Source organism: Balaenoptera physalus, assembly GCF_965194825.1.
Source record: "Balaenoptera physalus genome assembly, chromosome: 21".
NCBI lineage: Eukaryota > Metazoa > Chordata > Mammalia > Artiodactyla > Balaenopteridae > Balaenoptera > Balaenoptera physalus.
Genome location: NC_138902.1, coordinates 23609131 through 23636695, shown reverse-complemented (window position 1 = coordinate 23636695; position 27565 = coordinate 23609131). Strand labels below are relative to the sequence as shown.

At 41.5% G+C, this 27565-nt stretch overlaps 1 protein-coding gene across 13 annotated transcripts in view; it reads left to right on the top strand.

Annotated features, from left to right (window-relative positions):
* DLC1 (DLC1 Rho GTPase activating protein) overlaps positions 1-27565 on the top strand; it is a 407206-nt gene that overhangs the window by 367012 nt on the left and 12629 nt on the right. For 6 of the 13 annotated variants that reach the window (XM_082444583.1, XM_082444577.1, XM_082444585.1 and 3 more), the window contains 5 exons: positions 11866-11937; positions 17074-17155; positions 22960-23023; positions 24702-26161; positions 26641-26817. In XM_082444583.1, the coding sequence (XP_082300709.1) occupies positions 11866-11937; positions 17074-17155; positions 22960-23023; positions 24702-26161; positions 26641-26817 (1855 nt within the window). Of the gene's footprint in view, positions 1-11865; positions 11938-17073; positions 17156-20248; positions 20328-21077; positions 21302-22959; positions 23024-24701; positions 26162-26640; positions 26818-27565 lie in introns of those variants that run through there. The other 7 variants (XM_082444584.1, XM_082444588.1, XM_082444586.1 and 4 more) reach the window with 4 other exon arrangements.

Below are 27565 nucleotides of genomic sequence, written 5' to 3'. Positions count from 1 at the left end.
TTATAGGAATGGATGGCTGGAGTGAGTACAATCAGTGGTGTTTTCTTGTCACCTCAAATTAGTCAGAAATCTAATTAATGTAAAAGGGGTAAGATTCCCAGCTGAGAAAGGCTCTTCCTGTCTGTTTGCACTTTTCCTTGTGGGAGCCTGTGTTGTTGTTAAGGATTATCATGATCAATGATAAGTAGGGTGTAGTCCTGCTGGGGCTTCTTTAATTAGGTCTACTGTGTCTTAACATTTTTTTCACTAGCTATTCCCTTCTTGCCATCATAATTAACAATGGGTAGGAAGAAAGTCTTGAGTTTTTAGCCCATATATATATAGATAGATAGATACACACACACACACATATATATATATTTTATAGTCTCATAAACAATAGTCATCTTTCTCTAGTGTGGATACTCCTTTTTAATTTTTATTAAAAATCCACAGACTTTTGACAGAATAGTAATAACATTATAGAAGCTAAAATTCATTGTGAAGTTTGCTTTCATTGTCACCTGTAATCTTCACGGCAACCTCACAAAGTAGATATAATTATTTCCATTTTACAGATGAGGAATCTGAGGCTCGAGGGAGTTAAATACCTTTCCTGAGATCACCTACTGTACATGATAGCTAGGATTTCATACAGGTGTGTGTGGCTGTAGATTCCAGTTATGGACATATATTTGGCAGGAGTTGATTCAATTGAGGAAACAATATTTGGTGGCCAAATAGAGCCTTGAAATTACTTTGCAGTTTCCTAGGGGGCTTGTGCTGGTAGGTAGAGAGCTGTAATGTTAGGGTCCCAGGGTGACAAATGAGTGGTTTCTGCGTCCTGTCTCAGGGGCCTCATGAATGGAGAACTCGAGTCTCTGTCTTTAATATTTGGGGAAGGGGGTTGGGATACCATTTTCTAGCCCCTATTGACTGTACTGAACAGTGCTTTCTTCAGTGAAAGTATTCCAAAATAATATTTCTAAGGGAAAGTTTTCTCCCAGACGTCACTGAAAACATTTTGAATGGCATCTTGAAAAGGCCTACCTACCAGGAAATAATGTTCTTGGGCACCAAAAGGTAAAATATTATTCCTCGCTAAAGTCAAGCCGACACACAATGGGAATCATTCTCTCTGATCCTTCATCCTTGTTTTTTAAAATGCTGCTACTAGAGTGAGTTTCATAGTGGAAAGTAAGCTCCTTTTCTGTCCACACATACCTCAACTTGATGGCCTTCTCACGTCTTACCCCCTCCCACCCCCAGGAGAAAAATCAAAGGCGAACTGAAGGCTGAGGTCAGTGCATGGAGCCCTCAGATGCCTTTGACACCTCCCATCCACATTTTGTTCTCTTCCCTGCCCCACCTCTGAGTGTCCTGTGGAGAGGGCTGGAGGCTGCTTCCTGCAGCTCGACAGAAAGGCGCCTTCCTCCTCCTTGCAGGAGTCTCTAGAGGATGTCTGAGGGACAAAAGTTTTCCACACCCTGAGTTTGTAGCATTTCCCAGGCTGCAGCACTTAGGAAGCCAGAGAGGAAGGGACCTGGGAGGTGCAGTCCAGCCTTGCTATGCCCGTTGTCACACTCAGGTGACGAAGTAGATAGAAGATGCAGAAATTCTGAAATCATCTTCACCTGCCCTCCTGAGTTTGGAGAAATCATCAACTCATAAAAGGACATCTCCTCACAACTCCCTTTTTCAAACTGTGTGGCACCAAAAAGGGATCTTGTATTGTGCTTATGCATTCGTAAAAGTCATTCCATGTGAAATTCCAGAACTTTGCAAAGGCAGCCTGGAAAAACATTGCCTCTTCCCTACTGGGGGCAGCTGAGTTGCCTGGAAGTTCAATGACTAGTCCAAGGTCATATGTGAGTTGAATGGAACTTCAGACCCCTTCCTGCCCCCATGTGTAAACAAAACGGGGAAACAACAAAATAAGGATCTTAATGTGTTTGTAGGAAAAATGTATGTTATAAAACCAGTAATGTTCTTAAACTAAACAGATGGACCTGAGTCACATTTTGACCAGTAGATTTTGTGTTTGGGGGGCTGGGTGTCATGAGCGATTTTGATGGAAATAATTCTTTAGCTCACCTAGAAAACAGTAATACTTATTTTTCTTACACCTTTCGCACAAAACTGAGAAAGTCACATTGAACACAGGCAGACCTTGGAGGTATTGCAGGTTCGGTTCCAGACCACAGGAATAAAGCAAGTCACATGAATTTTTTGGTTTCCCAGTGCGTATAAAAGTGATGTTTGTGTTATACTGTAGTCTATCAACTGTGCAATAGCATTATGTCTAAAAAACAATATACATACCTTAATTTTTTTAAATGCTGTTGGAAAAGTGGCCCCAATAATAGACTTGATCAACACAGCGTTGCCACAAACCTTCCATTTTGTAAAAACTGCAGTATCTACAAAGTACAGTAAAATGTGGTCTGCCTGTCGTGTTTCCTGTTTGAGGTTAGACGTAGGAGTGGCTAAAATCTGCTTGTATTAACCAGTATCTGCCATGTTTTTATTTTCATTGGTCTTTGATAAGGCAGCTTGATGTTTCATTCAATTCTAGATCTTCTTTTTTCTCTGTCAGGATGCACTGAAATATGAGTGAACAGTTTCTTTAGAATCTCTCTCTATTCTCTTTATTTCTAACTTAAGGTTTTTGTAACACTACAACTTGCACAGTATTTTATCTCTCCTGTGCTATAACGCCGTAGAACTTAGGGAAAAAGCCAAAGATTGGGGAGGGGTTGTTTAGTAGAATAAGCTTTGCTAACATATGTAAAAGAAAGACTTGATGAGCCTGTCAGTCTTTAATGGTGAAGATAGGGAGGTAGGTGTTATTTTAGGTTTGTGACCAGGTATTTTTGCCTTGAAAAATAAGTTTAAAAGGAAGTGGATTATATAATCCTAAACCATGTACTTCACTTAATGAAAAAAATGAGGCTCAGAAAAATAAGGCCCTTAAAGTTGGTTTAAGATGGTTTCCTTTCTTGAAATTAATTTTCTTAATCTACCCAATTATCATCTTTAAAAGACTTAGTATTTAAAGAGCTATTTCAAATCATTTCTCTTAGTAATGCATGGTTTGAAATGCATAAATATTTGATGCAGAATACTAGAAGTGTGTGTGTGTGTGTGTGTGTGTGTGTGTAAATGGAAGTTTTTTTTGCCCCACCCCAGATTGAAATGAAGTAGAAAGATGTGATGATGCAGTATCCATTTCCTTAATAGTTTATTTTCATTTCAGTTTGACTATTTTGTGCTGGGTAGTAAGTGCCAATTTTTGATTCATTGGGAGATGTTTTCTGTTCCTGGAAATAACTAGATCAACTCAAGTCTGGAGTGCCTGAAGGCTCCTGGTCATGCCTGGGCTTAAATGAATACAGAGCTGTTTGCCTTTGCAAGGGAAGGGCATATATTTTTTGATATGAGCTACTTGCTTTTTCCCGGTTTGTGTGTTAAAAACTGTGTTTTGCAAACACTTGACCTAAATGATCCCCAAAGGGGATTTCAATTCATTTAACTCTGCATTGCTAGAGTGTGGCCTCCTGTGCAGAATCTCAGGTGTAGGTTTGCCTTGTGTGTCCCAAGGTTTCCGTTTTTCGAAGCAGAGCCATTTATTAAGTTGTCATCACATCATTGGGGGAAATAGGTCCTTTTTTCCCCCTTTATGTTATTTCTAGGAATGTTCTTCACTAGAAAGCAACATATCTGCCTCCAAATCTCAAGCAGGAGGGGGGAAAGAAACTTAAAAAGAGAACTCCCTCAAAACTCCCAGTTCTTACTTGTACTGGAAAACAATCTAGTGATTTAAAAGTGATGGTGATCTTTGTAGGCAAGACTGCAGTGTGCAGGAAGTTCTCTAACCGGGAGTGAGGCCTGGGTGGCTCTGGACCTTAAGCTAATTACCTAAACTTTGGACCAGCTTCCTCATTTGTAAAGAGAAAACATGAAAAGTTCCAAGATGCTTTCCACCCCCCAATTCACTGGTTAGGTAGATGCCAGGATGGTGCTATTAACTGAAACACAAATGTACAGGATCAATAAACAAAGTAAAACTCAAAGTTTTCTATGGGTTGAAGTGTTTTCTTCCTATAAAGACTAATTTTAGTTTGAGGGTTGTAGATATACATATGCAAAAACACCTAGGGTTTTGCGTTCTCTGTAATATGAACATCGGCTTCGTAGGACAAATAAAGAAATTGATCTATTAAGAAGCAAATTAGATACTTCAGCAATAAACCAGTAAATTTACAAAATTGGAGAACTCAAAGTAGTTACTATTGAACTAATTTAAGGAAGAAGGATGTCTCCATGTAATTGATGATAAATCTGGAAAATTAACAGAAATGGAACCTAGTCTAAAGGTTGTCTTAGAGAGCAAGGGAAATGGGCATAAAGGAATTCTTAGAGTCAGAAACTCAGGGAATTTACAAAGCCTATAGCAATCCCACATTTTACAGATGAGGAAACCGGTCCAGAGAGATTATTTTCTTAAGGCTGCTTAACTAAGCAATGGATTCTTCCCTGGACCTATTTTCCTGAGCTGTTACAGGTCATACTTTGCCCCCTTTCTGTGATGGATTATTAGAAGGAACTTGGGAAACTCAGATGCAAAACTCTTTTACATCTGAGGAAATAGTGTTGGTTGCTCATTGGGGAACCAGGCTAAGGAGATGCTTATATCTGCTCTGTGGCATAACCCGCCTTCCACTGCATGCCTCCCCTTCCTTTGTTCTCTGTTACAGTAAATTGAGACTACGTACCATTCCTTCACACACACCTGTGCTTTGCCAGCTCTCCGCTTAGCTTATTCTCTTTTATTCCAAATCCCCTCTCCCGCAATCCAATCTTATATAAAAGATCATAACACCTCCTTAAATAAAGGCTGAGCATTAAAATGAGTGCCCAAGCAGCCCCATCCCTCTCTCCCCCTCCCACCTCTGAATTCATACGTGTCTTTCCTTTGTCACATCACAATCTCCTCTGTACTATACAGAAATGTTTTAGTTTACTATTTTCTTTTTTTTCTCCTCTCCTTTCTTCCTTCCCTTCCTCCCTCCCTCCCTTCCTTCCTTCCTTCCTTCCTTGCTTCCTTTCTCTTTAAGAAAAAGCTGTGTGAGAATAGTGTATTTCAAATGGGTTGCTTTGGGAGGTAACAAATAGTATTTTTTAAAATAGAGTGGAAAAATGTAAGACTGCATTACTTATTGTAAGTGTTATTTGGGGAAACTTGTTTCAGTTTTATATATGCTTATATACACACGTGTGTTTGTGTACATGAATGGGTGCATATGTACACATATGCATATACGTGTGTGCCAGGTTACAATGTAAAACGTGTTTCTTATGGTAGATCCTGGTCTGAAAAATTAAGACCACTTCACTAGAAGAAAATCACATTGCAGTTTATTTATTTATGTAATACTTATTTGTTGAGTAACTACTATGTGCGCTACACTGTTGGCAGTGCTTGGGGTATATCAAAGAGTAAAACAGGCAAAGAAACTGGCCTCTTGCGCGTTTGCAGAGGGGTGAGACAAAATAAACGCAGTAAATGTTTTGGAAGAAGAAAAAATAAAGCAGGAAAGGGGGCATGGGGTGTGTGAGATCAGTAAGGCTGGATCAGTTAGCCCGAGGTAGATGGGGTGACAGAAGGGGTAGAGGAAGGAGCTGGGATGGTCGGCCATTGTTAGACCTCTGGCTCTCACCTGTGAAGTGGGGATTCTTTGGTGCTGCCCAGACAGGGTCCCTAGGGACTTAAATACAGGGATCTCAGAAGAGCCCTTAGGAAACCAGTTCATTCCTAAGTAGAGGATCATCTGACATCATGCCCTCAGCTGTGAATTACCTTTCCCTTTGGCTTTCAGCTTCGGGGCAGGAACCTGTGCCTTTGATTGTCCCTGAGCACAGCTGGCAGCACAGACAGTGGATGTTCAATAAATAAATATTGAGTTAAGGGGGGAAATGAAGGGTGATTGGCTTCACGTAAATGTGTGGCTGTACTAGAATATATCTAAAGGTGGATTGGGGTCAGCTCCTGTGAGGCCAAATGGCCTAGAAACTGAATTAGTATTGACCAGTCTTCCAAAAGCTTCCTAACTGGTTTCTTTCAGAATAGGCACAGCAAATGTTTAGAATTTTTTTAGGCTTCTGAGGGTAGGAATGTTGCTAGTGGCTAGTCATAATCTTTGCTGTGATTAGATAACAGAAGAGTTTAATAAATATTAATATATACGTTGTGCTATCTGACTTAGCCCAACCAGGAATTCACTTTACATAGGTAACTCCCGATAACCAGTCTTTGACAGTGTATGTGTTGAACATTTATTGTTATTAATTGCAAAGAGACAGGGGTTTAAGTTGTAGTTTTTTTAGTCTGTCTTTGAAGAAAGGGAAATTTTAATGAATTCTTTTCCTTCAAACAAATGTATGTGTGCTTCCAATGTGGAAAAAGTAGTCTTTCAGGATATACAAATGAATTAAGAAGCTTCTGGTATTTGCACCTCACCGTACTGAGGAAGGTGGGGGAGAGGGGTTGATGGGGTGCAGAGGGGGAATTTGTTTGCGGCAGGAGAGAGAAGAGATGAAGAACTTGAAGTGTTAAGAGAGCATATGCATCCTGCGAACCCCAAGGAATTCAGGAAGACAGGAGCAGAGCTTGCATTTGGAGACCTTCCAGGAGCGGAATGGCTGGGCAGAGGCCGAGTTAAGACGGCTGTGGGTCTGCTGAGGAGTCGGAACTGTATTGTATGTGAAAGGCAGTGGAGAGTCACGGAAGAATTCTAAGCAGAGGAGTGACATGATGAATTATGTATTTCATACAAATCAATCCAGGGCTCAGGAACCCTTTGGACTAGGATAGATTTCTTGGGGGCAGGGAGGAGCAAGTGTTATCAGAGAGTTCAGTTGGAAGGCTGTTAGGATAATTGGGGAAGAAAGAGTCTGGGATGAAGGCATGCAAAGAAATGTTGTCTGGTTCAGTGGTTCCCAATCCTGGCTACCTTTACTTAGGAGCTTTCTTAAAAAGATGCTGTTTGGGCCCTCCCTAGACGGAGAAAATCAGAATACCTGGGAGTGGATAGTGGTGGGGGGTTTTAGAAAGCTCCCCAAGGTGATGCCTACTAGGATCCAAGGCTCAGAGCCACTGAGATCAAGTGTCTGAGGCTGTGGTTTGCTTCTCTGCCCTGTGAAACCCTGCTGCCCTGGGAAGTTGGGCTGTTGGTGCCCAGCTGTATGGCAGTCCTGTAAAATTGGCCACCTTAACGGAGGCAAGAGAACTGATCATTTGAAGTAATTATTCCTTCCATTTGAAAGAATTTTTGTGACCAGGGCAGGAATCTTGGTGTAGATCAGAAAGCACTGCCTGCCTTCACACAGTTGACGTGCTTCTCCATGGCTGTAAGAACATCAACATTTCTATGGATCTTTGCCCGCAAGTCTGCCATAGTTGGGGGAATCCAAGGAATCTAGAAAATGTTTGAATTTTCTTACATTCCTCCAATTCCTTAGAATTTTATTTAAGAGGTAAAGTCCATGTAGCATTTGCCTTGAGCCCTGTTTTCAGGAGCACATTGCAAAGAAGGCAGGAAGCAAGCATGAGGGTTCGCACTGTGAAGGTAGAGCAAAGGGAAGATGGAAGTAATCACATCCTGCTTCGACCCGATTACCATTGCTCAACCGGTAAGATCAGCGAGTTCAGCGGAATGATGACGGGGTTGGGGAATTTCTGTTTAACTTACTGTTGAGAGGTAAGGGGAAGATAGGGTCATCCCATCATGCCAGGAAGCATGCAAATATGGCCTAATGGTTCCCAAGCCTTACCCCAAAAGTGTCCTGAACCTCATTCATCTAATAAAACTAATTATTAAAGGTGGTTCCAATAAAAATTTCCTGTTTCCTCCTTCACACATTTGTCTGTTGTTTGCTAAGAGAAAACCCAAGTTTAAAAGTGTCATTGTATTTCCACTGTATTTTCAGTTTCTGGTGGCACTTCTGCCTGGTGGGGAATGTTTTTTAAAAATCGTCCTGATAGTTTTTCATTCGACCACTGAAGGAAAAGTCACACCCTGAGAACTGGTTAGAAGCCTCCAAAAACAGGCATGGGGAGTTAAAGTGACAGCAGTAATGCAACATTTACCTGGTTTTGTTTAATTTTTTTTTTAATTTTATTTATTTTATTTTTGGCTGCGTTGTGTTTTCGTTGCTGCATGCGGGCTTTTCTCTGGATGCGGCGAGCAGGGGCTACTCTTCATTGTGGTGCACAGGCTTCTCATTGTGGTGGCTTCTCTTGTTGCAGAGCACGGGCTCTAGCCACACGGGCTTCAGTAGTTGTGGCACACAGGCTCAGTAGTTGTGGCACACGGGCCTAGTTGCTCCGCGGCATGTGGGATCTTCCCAGACCAGGGCTCGAACCACTGTCTCCTGCATTGGCGGGCGGATTCTTAACCACTGCGCCACCAGGGAAGCCCTGTTTAATATTTTAAATGTTGTTCACTGTTACGTATTTTTTCAGGAAAATCCGGTGTTGCTCATTTCTGCATGTCTTAGCTCTCTTGTTCACTAGGGCATTTGAATGGAAAGGAAGCTTGTTTTCGAGGAGAGCTGGTTGTTTCTCCACTTGTTTCTTCATCTGCGTATCTTGGGGATGATATTCCCAACCCATGTGGGATGATATTCGCAACCCACGTGTTAGGATCAGTATGAGGAGTCAAGGAATTCATATGCCTTAAGTACTTAAACTGGGCCTTGTGCACAGTCAGTGCTCAGGAAAAGTTAGCCATTGACAGAATTGTCAGGAGGCATCTGGGAAGACTTCCTAGAGGAGGTGGCGCTTGGGCTAGGCCTTGAAGGATAATGAGGGGATAGGAGAGAATTTCCAGCCAGGGATGTGTGGGGAGATGAGGAAGGACCAAGTTTACTTTGGCTGGGGTATGGAGGGAGTACAGAGAGCTGAACGATTCGTTTGGATGCCACATGGAGAACCTTGAAAACCTAGGGAGATGTTTAGACTTGATTTTCTAAGCAGTGGGGCTCCAGGGAAGCTTTTGCAGGAGAGACGAGATCAAAACTGTAATGCAGGAAGTTTGATGAGACAGGGTTGGTGGCTGGAGTCTCAGAGAGGAGAGAATTGGAAACTTGGAGTTTCAGTTAGGATAAGAGTCAAAGTTGTGGCCTGGATCCAGGGAACTAGAAGGGGTAAATCCCTACCTGACCTGAATGTAGACATAGGTTCATTTCATGTTAAATAAAATGGAAATGCTGATTTTTTAAAAATCAGTACTTAGATCGTTATCTTTTTCACTTGGTAACTGGAAAGGGGTGGGAGTGAAGTCAGTAACTGTCTCATTTATTAAAAAATCAGTGACAGCTTTTTACAATTTTTACAATTTTCTAATTCTGATTTCTATAGAAACAGTGGGTTTAAGTTCTCATTTATTATTATGCAGCCTAAGTTTTCATGAATGGACTTTGTTAAATCTAAACTAGATACAGGCTTGTCTGTTTCCCATGGTTTCATATCTAAAAGAAAGACATTCTCATCTATTTTAGGGAATGGGAAAGGCAGGTAAAATTACTAATCTCTGTAGTTCTTGGAAGTGCTGCTTTTTAGCCATTGTAGACCTTTCATTAAATTATCTGCTGAAGAAGCAAACCTTGGCCTGTTCACATCATTTCTTTCTAACCTAGTGGCCCTAAGAAGAGTGGCTGTGTGAACACAGCTTTTTAGATCGATTTTGGTCATTTGGGGGCATTTCTTTTTGTAGTGGTGGAAAATGAATAAGGATGACAACACAGCAGTAGGCATTTATGTGTTCCTGAAGTCACGTGGGGCCTTAAGTGAGTAATAGATGTGAAAACACTTTGTGATTTGTAAAGTATTATATAAATTAAAGGTTTTTTAGAAAAATAATACCTTATATCTTTCGTGCCTCTTGGCATGAAGCCATTTTAATAAGAAATCAGGAACATTCTCTAAATAAGTGGTGATACTGACTGGAGAATTGTGTCCAGTTAAGGCGCGCATGTGTGTGTGTGTGTGTGTGTGTGTGTGTGTGTGTGTGTACACACATGTGCGTGTGCACTGATCTGTTGTCATATCTGAATATAGGCCAGAAAGGGTGGACGTTGAGAATTTCTGGCTACTCACCACTTATTAAGTAAAATATTTAGAAAGCGAATACATTTACTTTTTAGCAATCTATTATTCGATGTCTAACAATGTGTTCAATGGAAATAACCTCCAGATAGTCAGAAGAAGTGACATATTTAAAATATTTTTAAAAAACAAACCACTTAGCTTTTTTTCTTTCCATATCTATCTTTGAGCGAGGGCCATGGCGATAGAGAAAAAAGTAGTTTCCACATCCTTTAAAATAAAATGTTGAGCTTTTGTATGTTTTTCCAGCAATATAGTTCTCTGGAAAATGTTTATTTTATGATTTTATTTAAAGCTTCATTAATTCCTTTCTGAAACAAGGTATGGTTATAAATACATGAAAAAATGTTAATGCAGGTAATTCACATTGGACAATTCTATGATTTAGTACAAACATTGAGATTCTTACACATTCATGTCACTCTATCCTTCTTCCCCGAATTCAGTCCTGAATCTTGTGTTTTATGATGCTACTTTCATCGCCACACTGAAAAGATTCATGAAAGTAATAAACCTTGCCATGTCATTTATTGCTTCTCTGCTGCCATAATTGTTTTTGTTTGGGTATTAACTAACTCATCAGAAGATAGCAGCAGGCTTTTATCTTTGGCACGTTCGTTCAGTAAGGACATTCCTACTTGCTTTAATGAATTTGAGTGTTCTTAATTCTCTTTTCTTTAAAGACTCAAGGAACTCATAAAATAATAGTTTTAAAAATGCTCTGAAACTATAAAGTTACTAGACAAAAGTGATCTATATATACTTCTCTATGATGGACTGTCCACCTCCTATCTGGCTCAGAGGAGAGATGCATAGTGAAGATTTGAATCTGGAATAAATTAAGCAATGTTGAGACATTTATAAATGAGTGAATAGCCTTACATACCTTAAGTACTCTAATGGTCTGAGGAAGGTGGGAAGAGGGTTGAAAGAATATTCTTTGTGCAAACTGAGAAACTAATGACTGTGCAGACCTCCTCTGTGAGTCAGTTTTAACGGGATTGTAAATAAGTGCTTGAGTGAATTTGAACGCCAGTGTGTCAGTTGCTCTTGGCCTTTCTGTTTATCAATACTATCTACAAGCTGTTAACCACGGGGAAGTAGAAGCTTTACTAGGCATCTCAACCTGCCAAGATTGTGGGGTTTATTGACTTAATGCCCTCCAGGGCCCCTGACCGCCCAGGCCTCTCTTACTGCGTGATGCACCCAAAGGCACACCTTCCCAGCCCCTGGGCAGTTACACGCATCCCATTGGGTGGCAGAAGCTCAGTCCCTTTGGTCAAGTTAGTGCTCTTCCAGGGTGTCAGATGTACTTGGTGGCCTTTTATTGGCGTGAAAAGTAAAGCAAGTTAGGCCATCTAGGCCTAAAATTAATTATTTAATCCTTCTTCAACTTTCTCATTAGGCCCTGTTTTCTTAATCATTTGTAACCAGAACACAGAAGCAGCACAGAGTAACTTACTGCTGGGACTCCATTTTTGTTTTTTGTTTTTTAAAGGAAAGATGGATAATTACATGTATTTTTTTAAAGTCTGAAAAGATGCACAAAAATCTAAACCATTTGAATAAGTGGATTTTCTTTTTCGCTTTTTGCTTATCCCTTTTCAACAGATGTCGTCTTTTGCTTATATAACAAAACCAGAGTTTATTAAGGAAGAAGAAGTATGCTGAAAGTTACACATGACTAACATGTTTGTCTGTCCTCTGTTCTATTCTAGAAATTGAAGCCAAAGAAGCTTGTGATTGGCTACGGGCGGCAGGATTCCCCCAGTACGCCCAGTTGTATGAAGGTGAGCCGGGAATGCCATTCTTTTTTAAAGGGCAAAATCGTATCCTTGGTTCATGATTATAATTTTTTTATAAGCTTTGCACTTTTTTTTTTTTTTAATTTTTGGCTGCATTGGGTCTTCGTTGCTGTGCGCAGGCTTTCTCTAGTTGTGGCGAGCGGGGACTACTCTTCATTGCGGTGCACGGGCTGCTTATTGCGGTTGGCTTCTCTTGTTGTGGAGCACAGGCTGTAGGCGAGTGGGCTTCAGTAGTTGCAGCATGCGGGCTCAGTAGTTGTGACACACGGGCTTAGTTGCTCCGCGGCATGTGGAATCTTCTTGGACCAGGGCTCGAACCCGTGTTCCCTGCATTGGCAGGCGGATTCTTAACCGCTGTGCCACCAGGGAAGTCCCTCATGATTATTATTGATCTATGATTTATTTTCAGACATGTTATTATTTACTTAAATATTTCATTAAGGAAACAGTGTGGCAACCACCCGAAACAGCTAGGACCTTGATAATAACACACCCACCTGTCTCCCATCCCTCTGCCACCCCTAGCCACAGTAACCATCATCCTGAAACCTTGGTTTATCATTTCCTTGCTTTTCTTTTATATAGCTTTATTGCATTTCCCTAAAATAAATATTTTTATAAAGTTGTTTATCTTTATAAAAAGGGTATCATGCTCTATGTAATCTTGTACGATTTAATTTTTTCATTTATTATTGTTAAGGTTCTTCTGTACTGTGTGTCCTCATAGTTCATCACCTTTGACTGCTGTGTAATACTCCATTGTGTGGATATGCCACAGTTTATCATATCCACACTCTGATTGGTGGGCATTTTGGGGTTTTTTTGTTTTGCTTTTATAAACTGTACTGTTGGGAACATTCTTGCACTCTTGCGGTACACGTGAAATAATTTATCTTGCGTGTATGCCTAAGAGTAGCATTACTGGGTGATAGAGATGTATGTTCAACTTTATAATGCAAGTTTTTCAAAAGTTCCTGTACCAATTTTCACTCCTCCCTGTAATATATAAAGATCCTGTCTATCCACGTGCTCTCAACCCTTGATATTGTCAGACTTTAATTTTTGCCAATCAAATGGATATAAAATGATATCTTATGGATTTTGACTGCCATTTTCCTAATTTTTAATGATAAGGCACATTTCTTTGTGTCATCTGGCCATGTATGTTTGCTCTTCTGTGAAATATCTGTTGCCCATTTTTCCCGAGTTGATTGTGCTTTTTTTGATGATTTATAAGAACTCTTTATTCTAAATACTAAGGCTTTGTTGGTCATGTGTCATAGATATCTTTCTCCACTTTGTCATTAGGCTTTTCACTTTTCCATAGATTGCCATTTGATGAATATTATTTCTCCTATGTTATTCGATTTTTTAATTAAGAAAAAATGGACCTCTTTTTTAAAATCAAGGCCTAGGCTGACTTTTTACTAGTTCTTCGTTTTCTCGTTAGCGCTCTGGGCATCGCTCAGATGCTGAGGCCGGGGGTGACGAGCACGTTGAGTCTCGCTCACGCCCTGAGCCTCAGGCTGCCAGGGTGTGCAGTGTGCTTTGTGCAAGGCGAGGGGAAGAGGCTGTTTATTTAAAAGGGAGGCTGACTGTTCTCTACATGAAACCATTAAAAAAAAGCTACAGTTGTGAACTCGTGAGCTCTATTTTATGGGTGATTTTCAAGCCAAGGTTGGGTGGATAGTGAAGTGACTCCTACCTTGAGAATAAATGACTTCCAAGGCCTCTTCCAACTTGAGCATTCTTTGTTTCCTTAACTCTACCGAGATGACAGCACCTGGTGTCTCTCATTCATCCATCCATTCATCCATTCATCCCTCCATCCATCCAGCCATCCATTCCTCTAATCAACAAGCCAGTATTAATTCTGCACCAACAGGGATGCCCACCACTGTGGTAGACGCTTCATATTTCATAGAAATAAAACAGTTCATACCTCAAAGAAATTGCCAAAAATCTCAAAAAGCAAGCGTAATATTGGTTAATTTACATTTAAAGAATACACCTTTTTTTTTTTTATCACTTAAGAGGAAGGAGATGCTGGGAGACATTTAGCCATGATGTGACAAAACTGCTGAAAGATCCAGGTTAAATGATGTCACTTCAGTCTTTTCACCAGGGATGTTCAACTCTTCTCACAATAAATAGTGATTTTAAAACGTGTCTTTTGCTCTTCCGTCCTTCTAGCATGATGACAAGCAGGCTGCTTCCTGTAGCAATGGCAGTGGGCTCTCAACTGGAGCTGGTGGTCACCAGCATCCTTCTGTAACACATGAGCAAAATGCCATGAACCCGTACTAAGAACGGATACAGGTTTTCAGCTTGGAAATGCCAGCGTGGTCGGCAGGGATGTAGAGGGGGTGGCGGTGCTCCCCGGAAGCAAACTGGGGCGAGACCACAGAGGTCGTTTTACTTCCCTGGCTCACTCGGCTAGTTTAGTTCCTTACCTCGTTTATAGTGCCTGCCCTTCCTCACTGTAGCCCAGACTGAACGTGTGATATTTCTCCATGAAGATAGGTTTAAAATTATTTTATAGTTACACTATGTAGAATATCTTACTCTTCCTCCATTTCAGAGAATATCTCCAATTCCTTTTTCTTTTTTTTTAAGGTGTTTGGTTAACCTGCATGTTTATTATGGCGGAGTTGCTTATCCTGCCTTTGGGAGAATTTTTGACCTGTTGCCGTTTGCAGCATCCCTGTCTCTCGGTAGAGCTTTGGTGGCGGTGGGGCGTGGATCAGCATTCTATTGGATTTTCAGTTCACAGCTCTACTGGAGATAAGGAAAGATAATTGCATTTGCAGTGGTAGTAACATGCTGTCCTTTTGTTCTCGTGTTTTGGAATTAAATTTCCTTCAATTATGTCAAGTTTTGGTGTTGATTTGCTGCCAAGAAGCCCTTTCTTGTGATGTGTATGTTTGCTAAGATCCAGTTCCGGTCTCTGTCTTACGTCTTTCCAAATCCTAAAATGCAGACTGTATTTTCACAAGTTACATTTTGGGGTCCCTTGACATTTATAAGTCTTTTGAAGCATAAACCTGCTTTTGAAGTTATACTGTACATTGTTCTGAGCATTTATAATTTCTCCCCTTCATCCTACCCCTGTGTGCAGGGTGGGTACACACACACCACATGCCATCCCACTCATTCCTTGATTCCTGTTTACCTTTATTTCGGTCCTTGACAATATAAACATCCTGCCCTTAAACCCAAGCTGAAAGATTAAATCCTAACCTGAAGAACTCTGAGAAATACTGAAAAAAAAAAAAGATGTAATTATTTCACTCTTCTCTTGAATTTAGTCCCTACCTATCCTAGAATTTTTTTTTTTTTTAAACAGAATTTTAAAGTTAATTTGGATCAGGAAAGTAAAATACGGCTCTGGGTACACTGAGTTAGGAATTGCTAAAATAACAGAGTTGCTTTCTCAGATGCACATAACAGGCATGTGAACTTTATGATTTACATTTATTAAGTATTAAAAATATATTTTTTAATATCAGCTCTGTCCTTTAATACTTAAGAGTGCAGGTTATCTGTTCAAAGTGAAATACAATTGCCAGAACCTTCAAACAGCTTTACGGTCTGGCTTGCTTCTATTTACTAATAGTTTACATTCACTTTAAGTCTTCTCTTTTACTGCCACTATAGTGGTGCCACTAATCATTTGCCTAAGAGACTTGGTCTATAAGGTAATGAAGAGAGAAATCCTGCGAAACTGAATTTTACGAATTTCTTCATAAATCTTTAGGCTCTAGCTACTTCATTGGTCTGCCTGTCTTACCATTCAGAGAACAGGATCACTAATCTAATGCTAGCCTTCAGAAAAAAGAATAGACCACAACACTCATTATGTTAGTTTTCAACATTATTTAAAAAAAAAAAAAAAAAGGTACTCATAAGTGTAGTCTCTGGAAAATAGATGACCAAGAATAAGGAGCTCCATACCATCCTGTAAAACCAATGATCCTACGTTAGAAAACATAAAAACATAAGGGGCAGTCATGTGCTCCCTAGTCAACCCCAGAACTAGAACATTGTTAGTTGCTTGCATCTCCAAAACTACCACTAGCCATGTGTGTTTCAGTATGCAGCATTAGCCATTTGGGGGCCCAAAGCGATTTTTTGGTTCTGTTAATCCTGGTGTCCTGCAGTGCTCTTATTTTGCCTATTCCTGACCCACAGAGTTGCATAGAAGGACTCTTCCTCATGATATTTTATAAGCTTTTTACTAGGAAGGCCCATTATTTACCCTAAGTGCTTGGAACACCAAAGAGGAATAACTTGCTTTTATCTAGTGGCAATTCCAGAGCTGTTGCAGATTTCCACAGAGGTGCTGCTGGTCTTCTTCCTCCATACTCTTTCTAGAGTGTATTTATCAACAAGGGACAGAAAAGGGAATTCTTTCATTGAGTTGACTTTTCCCCCCTTTTTGCTTTTCGATTTTAATATAACTTACGTGTTCTTAGAGTAGTGAACTCTTCCAAGGATGAAAGGATTTGGGATTCTATTGTTCTACAGCTGCTTTAGAGCTGGCCTTTTGTTTTAGTGGGAGTTATATAAACTCCTGAAAAGCCATATGGAAGTGCTAGTATTTGTTTAAAAATAGCACATCCTTAATTCTCGTTAGCTTTTGATGTCATGCAAATGGTTGGATTCCATTGACAACCAACATACTTCTCTAGATCTTTCCTTGGCCCGGTTTTCTGTGACCTCTTCCCTGATCAAATGTGAGCAAAGACACACATGGGAGGGAAGAAACAGCCACATTACCGTGAACATCCTTCTGGTATTCATTCTGATTTAAATTATAATTTACATAGCAGAGGTCTGTTGCCTGCTGATGTGTTTAAAGGTGGAACAGTGTTTTGAACCACTTATCTTTGACAACAGATAATTTGAGTCTGCAGACCACTTTATTCCAAGCTCCTTTAGGACACTGATGAAATTGTCTTAAGCTGCTTTACATACCCACCGCACTTGATAGGGAGTGAAGTGTCCTGCAAACAGTAAGTATTCAATAAATTACCTTGTTTTTTTCCCTCTGCTAAACTGGGCTAGATTGGCAAGAGCTTGGGTGCTCAATAAACGTATTTGTTTTTATTTTCCTTATAGATCTCCTGTTCCCCATTGATATTTCCTTGGTCAAGAGAGAGCATGATTTTTTGGACAGAGATGCTATTGAGGCTCTATGCAGGTAAAAGGAAATGTTTTGAGTGTTTTCTTTCTCTTTTCTTCTTTTTAAAGAACATAGTACTTATCACTGATGAGATTGCTTTTGTTCTAAATATGTCAGGGTTTTGATCCGTAAATGGATATAGTGATTTACTTCATTATAAATCATAGGCCTTTTGATTAGAATAAGTAACTTCCTGTCATTTAGTATTGCCATTCAAATAGCACTGTCCTGGGATGTGCTCATACGACTGCTGGAGCAGATAATGTCCAGGCAGTTTGGAAACTTGGAATAGGGGGGTTAAGGCAGTGCAGTTGACTGTGCAGTCCCAGCCAGGTACCCTCGCTGAGTCAGAGCCGCTGTTGTATTGAATGGAAATGACGCTCAGAGGGACAGGTGGAAGTAGGGGCTGTGGCAGACTAGAGGCAGGAGAGCCGTTGCTTGAATTCCAGGAAAGCATTTCCGCAACTCTTCAGCTTCCCCAGGCACACCGTCCTAACAATAGGGTTAACTAAGGCTGTAAAGTAACTCAGCACAGCCTTTAACATAAAGTAGACAGGCAGCAAAGGAGCATTGATGGGAAACGTGAACAAAACTGTCAGAAACCCACGTTCGTGGTGCTGGTGGATCTTCAGGCTGAGGAGCAGCTTGCAGGGTTTAGCGAAATGGAAGTAATAAAACACGCAGCAGAAAATGACGGGACACTGATACTCCTCTCTGACTCTTCATGACATATTATTCATTTTAAGTTAATCACCCTTTGAATTTTTCTCAGAACCTATAAGCCATCAAAGCTGAACTCTGGAGAAAAAAAATTATACACGGACAAAATTCACTTGTCGATTTGATCGTAAAATTAAAACAATTTTCTTTTAATTTCAATATTAATTTTAACTTGGAAAAACATCATTAAGGTTGAATGGCACCCAGGATTTATTTCCCCTTTATAGGCAAAGAAAGCAGTTGTAGCTTTGTGAAAGTACTATTTTTGCCTCTCTTATGTAATACAGTGTTTTTTGAAGCACTTAAGTTAAGCAGGGGTTTTAGGGGAAGATAGGTAGGATGTTTAGAATGGAGTAATAGACTAGTTCTCCTGGCTTAAGAAAGAAAAAAAATGCCACGTTAACCACAGAAATACTGTCACTTTTCAAATCCAATGGAATGATTGCTTAGAAATGTCCAGGGTATGTACACTTTTTCTGGAAGAAACTTAATTCCAACTCCCCACCCCGCTCCCTAGAGTGTAATATCATAGCTATGTCATCTGGAATGAAACAATTTCACCAACACAGTTTAGGAGGGAAAGAGTCTGCATCTGGAATATAAACTACTCCAGACATTTTTGAAATGTTTGAATGCTTAGCTGTGGAGCAGAATTAATTTCTTTTCAGTTCATCATTGGTGATAATGCATAGAGATGACATCACTCCTAAGATGTAACCTAGGAAATATTTACTAGGTTACTGCGTCAGATCATCCATTTCACACATTTCAAGCTACTTAGTGAGCGTGCCCTCTGAACAGCAGCAACAGCTTAGGAATTCCTGGGTCATAAAAATATCACTGCAGCATTGCAGCCCAAAGGATCGTGATTAGATTCTTGAATTTCTTTTTTTTTTTTTTAAATATCAGTTTGAAACCTAGTTACCCTGTTCTGGGGATAAGGGCATCCTCCGTACTTTGTGATTTACACTGGCTACACTGGCTCTTAGCGCCATCGGAGAAGCTGCCTCCCTTTAAAAGGAATAAATCTATACTCTTAGATCTTTTGCGAAAAGAAAAGCCTGAAAACAACTAGACCTTGATCCCTTTGGATTCTGCAAGTGTATTCTGATTGGGCTTCAGTTTCTCTTATGTGTAGAATAATATCTCATAGGTTAAGTGTAAGAAGGAAATGCAGTGATGGATGTCAAGTGCTTTAAAAATTATTAGGCCTAAAACCGACACCCAGAGTTGAGTATGTGGAGAAAGGCTTGAGGTTGGGTTCAGAATTCACAGGAACAGTCATCAGCTTGTTTGTAATGGAAAACCCAAGGTCTCTGTCCACGTGTTTGCATAAATAGACTTCTCATGGCAAATGATTTTCCTTCGAGAGGGCTAAACAAATGTTCTGAAGAAAAAGGTGGGGACAGGCATCTTCCTTGAAAATGCTCTACAGGTCCTGAGCTGTCAGCAGAGTAGTTGAGGATACTTGTTTAACTGATGATGTGATATTCATTTCATCTGGTAGACTGGCCTCTTCCATGTACTCTCTCAGCCCATGAAATTCAAAGGGCCAGCAAATCTTGAATCTACAGTGTTTGAAATTTTGCCTTGTCATTTGTCAAGTTTTTTTCTAGACGGACGGACTTTTTTGTAGACTTCCATCTTTTGCCTTGTTGAAATATTTTGAGCAGTTGATTTTAAATATATACGGTAATATAGTTACAAAAACGCAGCTGAAAAGTTTTACCTTAATAAAATATTATTAAATATTTAATATTATTACTTTAAGTAAAACTTTCTTAGATTTGTTTTAAACGAAATAATTCTTACATGGTTTCTCTTTCCTGCCACCCCCTACCCCAGCACCCCCCCACACACACACGGATGAAGTACTCCCATGTACACACTAGTATATGCTCCCATGTTCTGCTTAATGATTATTATAAACATTCATGTACTTATAACTTTTGCAGATCTTAAAGCTCCTTTGGTCAAAAATCTGGTAGGAGCTGATCTCTTAAAATAATCTACTTAGAGCAGAAAACTTGTAGCTTAATGTTTTCTTGAGAATGATAATGATACTGTCTTCAGTAGTTGTAATGACCAAAAGTTGTAAGTATGCAACTACTAAATTTTTTGGATTTAGATTGCTAACCAACATTCTTACACACACACTTGTAAGGGGTAAACGTACTTGTTTCCTTGGAGGGATTGGCTTTTGTCCCAATCTTGCTAGCTTTGCTGTATAATCCAACCCTGATGATAAGGCCCAGATTCTGAGAGTATCACATTCAGTATTAATACTGGAGGAGTAATTCCCTTGTCTTGAAGCGTATACAGGTGATAATGCAAACTGTGACCTACTCTTACAATACCTTTTATGAAATGTTCTTTCTCTTTATAGCTTCTGAAAAATATCCCATCTCGCTATCTTCCTTTGGGATTACAACTGACTCCTATGAGTACAGCAAAGAATTATGCAAATAAGGTGATAATCATGTAATGACAAATAGATATCCGTAGTATCATCTCTAGTCTGCACTTTATTGTAAAACAGCCCTTGAAGTGCCTAAGCTCTGTGAAGCAGCTGGCCACATAGTAGATTTCAACTACGTTACTGTTTCGGTCCTATTAAAAGAAAAGCAATTGCATTAATTCCAAGAAAATATCTTTAAGGATTGGAACAATTTTTATTTGTCAGGTCTACTTGGGAAAGCATTCCTTTTTCCTTTCTCACTTCTCTTCTGCTTTCCCTGTTTTCACTTGGAATACTTGAGGCCCAGATCCCTGCCTGCCGTGCCTTTATCAGGGCGCTTGCGGCTCCCTGCAGCAAAGCTCTAGAACCTGTGATGGCTCACCCTGTGCTCCCTCGCCCCTCAGAGCAGAGTACAAGTTGCCCAGCAGATAAGACTGACACATTCCTGAGGAGCTGAGCCAGTGAGGGCCCTGTGGGGTGGGAAAGGCCAGGGCTTCTGGACAGACAGTGGGAGATACCAGTGTTCTGCCACTCACTGGAGGGAGCCATACTTAGGATAGAAGCTGCTCCCATGTATTATCATAATTAACATTTATTTTAGAAAGGAATGCAGAAGGTATTGTTTTTGAGGGCCAGAGCCACCATGTTTTAGTCATGTGGCCTTGGACAAGGTTTGTGTCCACTCCAAGCCCCCATTTCCTCATCTATAAAATGAAGATAAATAGTAATATCTCTACCATAGGGTTGTTGTGAGGATCAAGACGAAATAACACACATGAGGCTCCAGGCACAATGCCTGACCTAGAACGCAGCCCCGACTCGGCAAGCCAGAACTACTACCTCGTGTCCGTAACGTCTCTAAATCGGTAACATCTCACCACTTTGGAGGTTCCTAGGGGTCAAATGAATCCCACGGAGACCTCGGGGAATAACTTCTGGGCTTCAGTTTCGAAGCGCCATTAGCTTGGTGCTACGGATAGAAAAAGGTAACACTGACCTTAACAAAAATGACCTCCTTTGGCCTTTCCGTTTGACTCAAATCTGAAGCTTGTGAAGCAAGTCCCTCCCCCACCCCTACAGGCATCCACGCCTAGTAAACTGGGTTATAAACACCCCTCAACCATTACAGCCCAAATGACGTCAAGTGGGTATTTGATTACAGGTTTGATTAATGAAACCCAGACCTAAGACTAGCTGTGACCCTCCCGATTCTTTAAATCTTAAAAACATTTGAGAACTAAAACACTGTGGGTAGAAGTCATTTAAGTAATGGATGCCCCTTAGAGAGGGACTTTATATCCACTCATTTTAATGTCTGTGGATGTTTTTTTTAGTTATTTGTTTTCTTTCCCTTTCCATCATGAGAGAGAATTTTCCTGAACATAGGTGCTCTGGGTTATCTTTGTTTATCCTATAAGCAGGCTACCACATAATCTATGAAATCAAAGGCAGTCTTATCAGCAGGCAAAAATACTTTCTACCCTCCTGCATCCAAGTTGTTAGACAAGCTGCAAGAACAGGATCAGAAGGATAGAGCCTTGAAGAGGGCTCATGGTCAGTTTGAGTTCGTGTGAGTTAAATGCGCTTGTCCTGTGGAATTGGAAGAATTGCAATCTTAGGAAAAATTGGAAAACTGATGGTACCAGACAGCAGATAGGTTAAAGGTTCATTTGAGGAAGACTAAGTGATGATCATCTGGAAGATGTTAGAAAGAATTGGGGCTTGAAAAGCTGTCCTTCAGACTTTTACGTGCCATTTATTTCTGCATATGTAAAGGGCTTCTTTTTTTCAGCTATTTCATTACTTACCAGTGAGGTGGGTTTTGTTTTGTTTTTTTCAAGTACTTCATTTTCAGTGAAGCTAAATTACTTTCCTAATTTTAAATTATTACTCTTTGGCAGGGGTAAAAAATATTCAGAGTAAAAATGTGACTCCTGTTCCAAAGAATAATCTGATTCAAGTGCTTATGTTTGAACTCTTAAAGATGTTGACCCTTGAAGCTGAAGTATACAAATTTTTAAATTAGTCATTTGTGCTGTTCCTGCGACTATACCACGCATTATTCTGTCCTGTACGGGAAGTTGTAAAAAAGAATTGGGTGTTAAAGAGGGCTCAAATTTCTATACAGAACTTACTGCGTTTTTTAACAGGCTGTCTAAGGTTATTATTTGTCAGAGATTATTTTTATATTTGAATTTTGATTTGAGATAGAATACACTTTATTTACCAACAGCTCTGCTTGGTTCCTTGTTCATGTTTCTACTTCTGTGAAAGAAGACATCACTGCCTTTTATTTCTTGGCACTGGGTGGAGATACCTAATGACTCAACCTAGGGGTTGTTGAAAGAATAACTGTCCTCATTGAGGGTTGTTTGTTCTGTGAGGAATAAGAGGCACCTGACAGAACCACCGCAGTGTGCCATTTTACTATAAAATAGTAATATTAAATTTAAATGAGAAAACTTGTGAAACATAAATATTTTTAAACTATTCACTTTTTAAAGAAGTTTCAAGTACTCTTCTATATTATAGATATTAATGGATTCAAAGAAACTCGATTAAACACGTCAGCTGTTTGGAAAAAATATTTATCCACCCATCAGTGGTTTCCTGTCTCTGCTAATGTTATTTCTTTGCTCTGTAGGCGTCTGAATACTTTAAACAAATGCGCGGTGATGAAGCTGGAAATTAGTCCTCATCGGAAGAGAGTGAGTCTATAAAATGTATAGCATGGTGGGAGGAAAGGGGGCAGATCAAAAACTGGGTTATGAATTTTGTGATAGATTTTGTCTCTCAAACTCTTACTTCCGTGGTCCAAAAATATCGACATTTTAAATGTTATAATCCAGTCAGGTTTACCAAAAGCTGTGTGGCCTTATGTAGTTGAAACCAAGAGCTGCAGCCAGCCAATAAATTGTGTCTTCCCTGCTGTTTTCAATCTGAAAAGATCATCTGTGATTTTTGCCTCATTAGCTCAATGCCTATGACATATTAAAGGGATGGGGCTTAAGGAATTCCGGTGGATTTTGCATTGCGTCCTTACAGAAATTAAAGCTGAAGTTCTTGGGAACTCTGTCTTCCCGTATGTAACAGTAACTGTGTTTTGAAGCTGTAGGGATGGCAGTGAAGGCTGGCTGGCAGGGTATGGAAGAATAATAGAGATTTGGAGGGAGAAAAGGAATTAGAGGAGGAAGAGGGAGGGCACGAAATCCCACACATTCTAGTGAAATGGTGGCACATAACTGATTCAGATGGTATTTTCTTCTGCGTATGAAATGTGAGGACGTCTTACGAGATCTTAGGAGAAGAGGTGGGTGTAGTAGTGGGAGTGAGTGTCACAAATTAGAGTAAACAGGAGTAAGTTTGGTCAAAGAACATATTTCTGACTGTTCAGAGTACCCATTTTAATTATCTAACCTACAGCAAGTTGCCTTCTTGGGGGAGTTAAACCTTTTAAACAAATGAGCTGGAACCTCACACCCGCTGAGCTGTGGAGAGGAGCCTGCAAGTCAGCGTTTCGTGCTCTCCACTCACTGTCCTGGGAAACTCTGGTCACGGGACATTCTCCACACCAGTGGGAAGGACGTGCATCACACGGAACTGTGCCTTTTGATATCCCGCCTCAAGGGCTTTGATGCAGTAGTCTGTCTCACGGTAACCCTGAGTCCCACCAGTAAATCAGGCATCATCAGCGGAGATGTTACTTCGTGTTTGTGAATGTTACGTGCTGTCAGGACTGGGTATTTGTGAAGCCTTGTTAAGAGGCAGGAGCATGTCTGAGGTTGAAACGTCACAGGACACTTGTGGCATTAACTCTGGTTCCCATGTTGGTGGGGGAGGGAACGAAAAGGAACAGGTAAGAGGCTGAGAAGTACCCACTGACCCACTGAAGAGATGGGATGGCTCACCTTGCTTTGTGTCTCCGTTAATCTGTTAGAGGAGATCCTGTGTACTTTTAGGGTAGCTAGAGATTTCGGTTACCCCTCTTCTTAAAGTGTTTGAAAACCACCATTTTAATTGCAAAAGGGAATATAAACACATACTATCAACAGACAGCAAAATTAAAGGCAGACCAGAGGGAGTCCTACCCATTGCTAACTCCAGTTCAAAATATTTTACATGCCTGGAATTTTCACAGATCTCAGAGGTTTCCTCTGTGAGCAATTAAAGGGCACCCTATAGATCCCAGTGTTTCCATTAAATAACTCCTGTTTAGCTTGAAACACATGGTCAGGCTTTTTCCTGTTAAATTCTTTACATACATCTTGGTTATTTTTTAAAAATAATAAAATAAAGATGCAAGGGGGGAAGTGACACGGCTGGCGTTACGATCAGTGTCCTGGCCCCTGGCCCTTGGCGCACACACTGCCCCCTGCGGCCTGCCAGTCCCAGGGGACGAGCGGCTCCATTCTGTCTCCGCAGAGTGAGGATTCGGACGAGGATGAGCCTTGCGCAATCAGTGCCAAATGGACTTTCCAGAGGGACAGCAAGAGGTGGTCCCGGCTTGAAGAGTTCGATGTCTTTTCTCCAAAGCAGGACCCCGTCCCTGGGTCCCCAGACGATCCCCACCTGAAGAACGCCCCCAGCCGTGAAAGCGTGCTGACGGACCTCAGCGAGCGCCAGGAGGTGGCTTCTGTCCGCAGCCTCAGCAGCACCAGCAGCCTCGCCACGCAAGCGACCCACCTCGGGGGCGCGGCGACGGCCCGGACTAACTCCGTCACCAGCGTCTGCTCCTCCGGCACCTTCGTAGGCAACGATGACTCTTTCTGCAGCCTGCCCTCTCCCAAGGAACTGTCCAGCTTCAGCTTTAGCGTGAAAGGCCACGAGAAGAACACCAAGTCCAAGACGCACAGCCTGCTGAAACGCATGGAGAGCCTGAAGCTCAAGGGCTCCCACCACAGCAAGCACAAGGTGCCGTCCAAGCTGGGGCTGATCATCAGCGGGCCCGTCCTGCAGGAGGGGGTGGACGAGGAGAAGCTCAAGCAGCTGAACTGCGTGGAGATCTCCGCCCTCAACGGCAACCGCATCAACGTCCCCGCGGTGCGGAAGCGGAGCGTCTCCAACTCCACGCAGACCAGCAGCAGCAGCAGCCAGTCCGAGAGCAGCAGCAACGTCAGCACGCCCAGCCCCGTCACCAGGACCCGGAGCCTCAGTGCCTGCAACAAGCGGGGAGGCATGTACCTGGAGGGCTTCGATCCGTTCAACCAGTCCACGTTCAACAACGTTATGGAACAGAACTTTAAAAACCGCGAGAGCTACCCGGAGGACGCGGTGTTCTACATCCCAGAAGATCACAAGCCTGGCACTTTCCCCAAAGCCCTCTCCAACGGCAGTTTCTCTCCCTCGGGGAATAACAGCTCCGTGAACTGGAGGACTGGAAGCTTCCACGGCCCTGGCCATATCAGCCTGAGGAGGGAGGACAGCAGCGACAGCCCCAAGGAACTCAAGAGACGCAATTCCTCGAGCTCCATGACCAGCCGCCTGAGTATCTATGACAACGTGCCCGGCTCCATCCTCTATTCCAGTTCCGGTGACCTGGCCGACCTGGAGAACGAGGACATCTTCCCCGAGCTGGACGACATCCTCTACCACGTGAAGGGGATGCAGAGGATAGTCAACCAGTGGTCGGAGAAATTTTCAGACGAGGGAGACTCAGACTCGGCCCTGGACTCGGTCTCCCCATGCCCGTCCTCTCCCAAGCAGATACACCTGGACGTGGACAATGACCGAGCCACCCCCAGCGACCTGGACAGCACGGGCAACTCACTGAACGAACCCGAGGAGCCCTCAGACATCCCGGAAAGGAGGGATTCTGGGGTCGGGGCCTCCCTGACTAGGTCCAACAGGTAAGAGTTTTTCTTCCCTTCTCCATCCAGTCTGAGGAGGGAGGGATTGGAAGGAGGCTGCTTCTGCTTGTCGTGTAGGGAGATGGGAATAAGTCCAGCCTTCACAGCCATGAACGTTGCTAAGGAAAGTGACAGACGGGGCAATCCTACCACCCTAAAAGAGTGAACACTGTTCAGTGGGTACCAGAGCTTCAGTTTGGGAAGATGAATGAAGTAAGTTCTGTGGATGGATGGTACGGATGGTTGTACAACACTGCAGATGTACTTGATACTTAATGTACCTAACTGTGCACTAAAAGTGGTTGACAGTAAATTTTATGTTATATATATTTTACCACAGGGGGAAAAAAAAGACTGGAATGGAAGTTGAGTCTTCTCAGTTCCTAAGATAAGAGGCCAGTGAGCGGCCCACTGTTGACTCTGCATCGACCCATTAAAAAGCTTTCATACTCACTCACATTCCCCGCCTTCTCTCGCAGGCACAGGCTGCGATGGCACAGTTTCCAGAGCTCTCATCGGCCGAGCTTAAACTCTGTATCGCTGCAGATTAACTGCCAGTCTGTGGCCCAGGTGAACCTGCTGCAGAAATACTCCCTCCTGAAGTTAACCGCCCTGCTGGAGAAATACACACCTTCTAATAAGCATGGTTTTAGCTGGTAAGGGTTTAAACTGTCCAGTGAACTGTATTTGAAAATGTTCTCAACCAATGCTGTCCCAACACTGAGGATATGACAGTTGGATCCTGTATCTTTAGTCCATCATCCTAATGCAGTCAGTTTCTGCATTCTTGAGGCTACATTTGACACTGCTTAAGCCAATATAGCTTTAGGGAATTTCCATCAGGGCTGGTTGAGTTTTCAGTGCTCTGAGTAACAAATCGCCAGTTGATGGGATGAGAATGCTCTACTCTCCCATCTCATTGTCCAGGCGCTTCCTTCCCAGTGGTGGGAATAGCCCACCACAGGCAAATACACGTACAGGATCAGATCATAATTTGGAAGGAAGGGAAGAAAACTGTTTAGATCATCAGGTGTTATGAGACCAAATTTGATATGCTTCATGTACAGTACCTGGTTTTGTACCCTTCTTCGTGCACATTTATAGAAATCATTTTTGATGTATTTGCAGAATCACAAAAATCTATCTGAGCTAAAGAGTTTAGCTATGTTTTTTCCAACAAAGACTCTTAAGCAGTGGATAATCATTTTAAGGAATTCACCACTCTAAGATATCATAGACTAAAATAATATACGAAGATAAAATTTATTGAGCTGTCCATACTTTCAAAAGGACGGCCCTTGGTGTGTATAGTGTGAGATGTAGACTGTCGGCCTGGATGGGTCATGGATAGGACCCATCATGTGCATATTTTAATTTTTCTACTGAGTGCGAAGCAGAGAAATG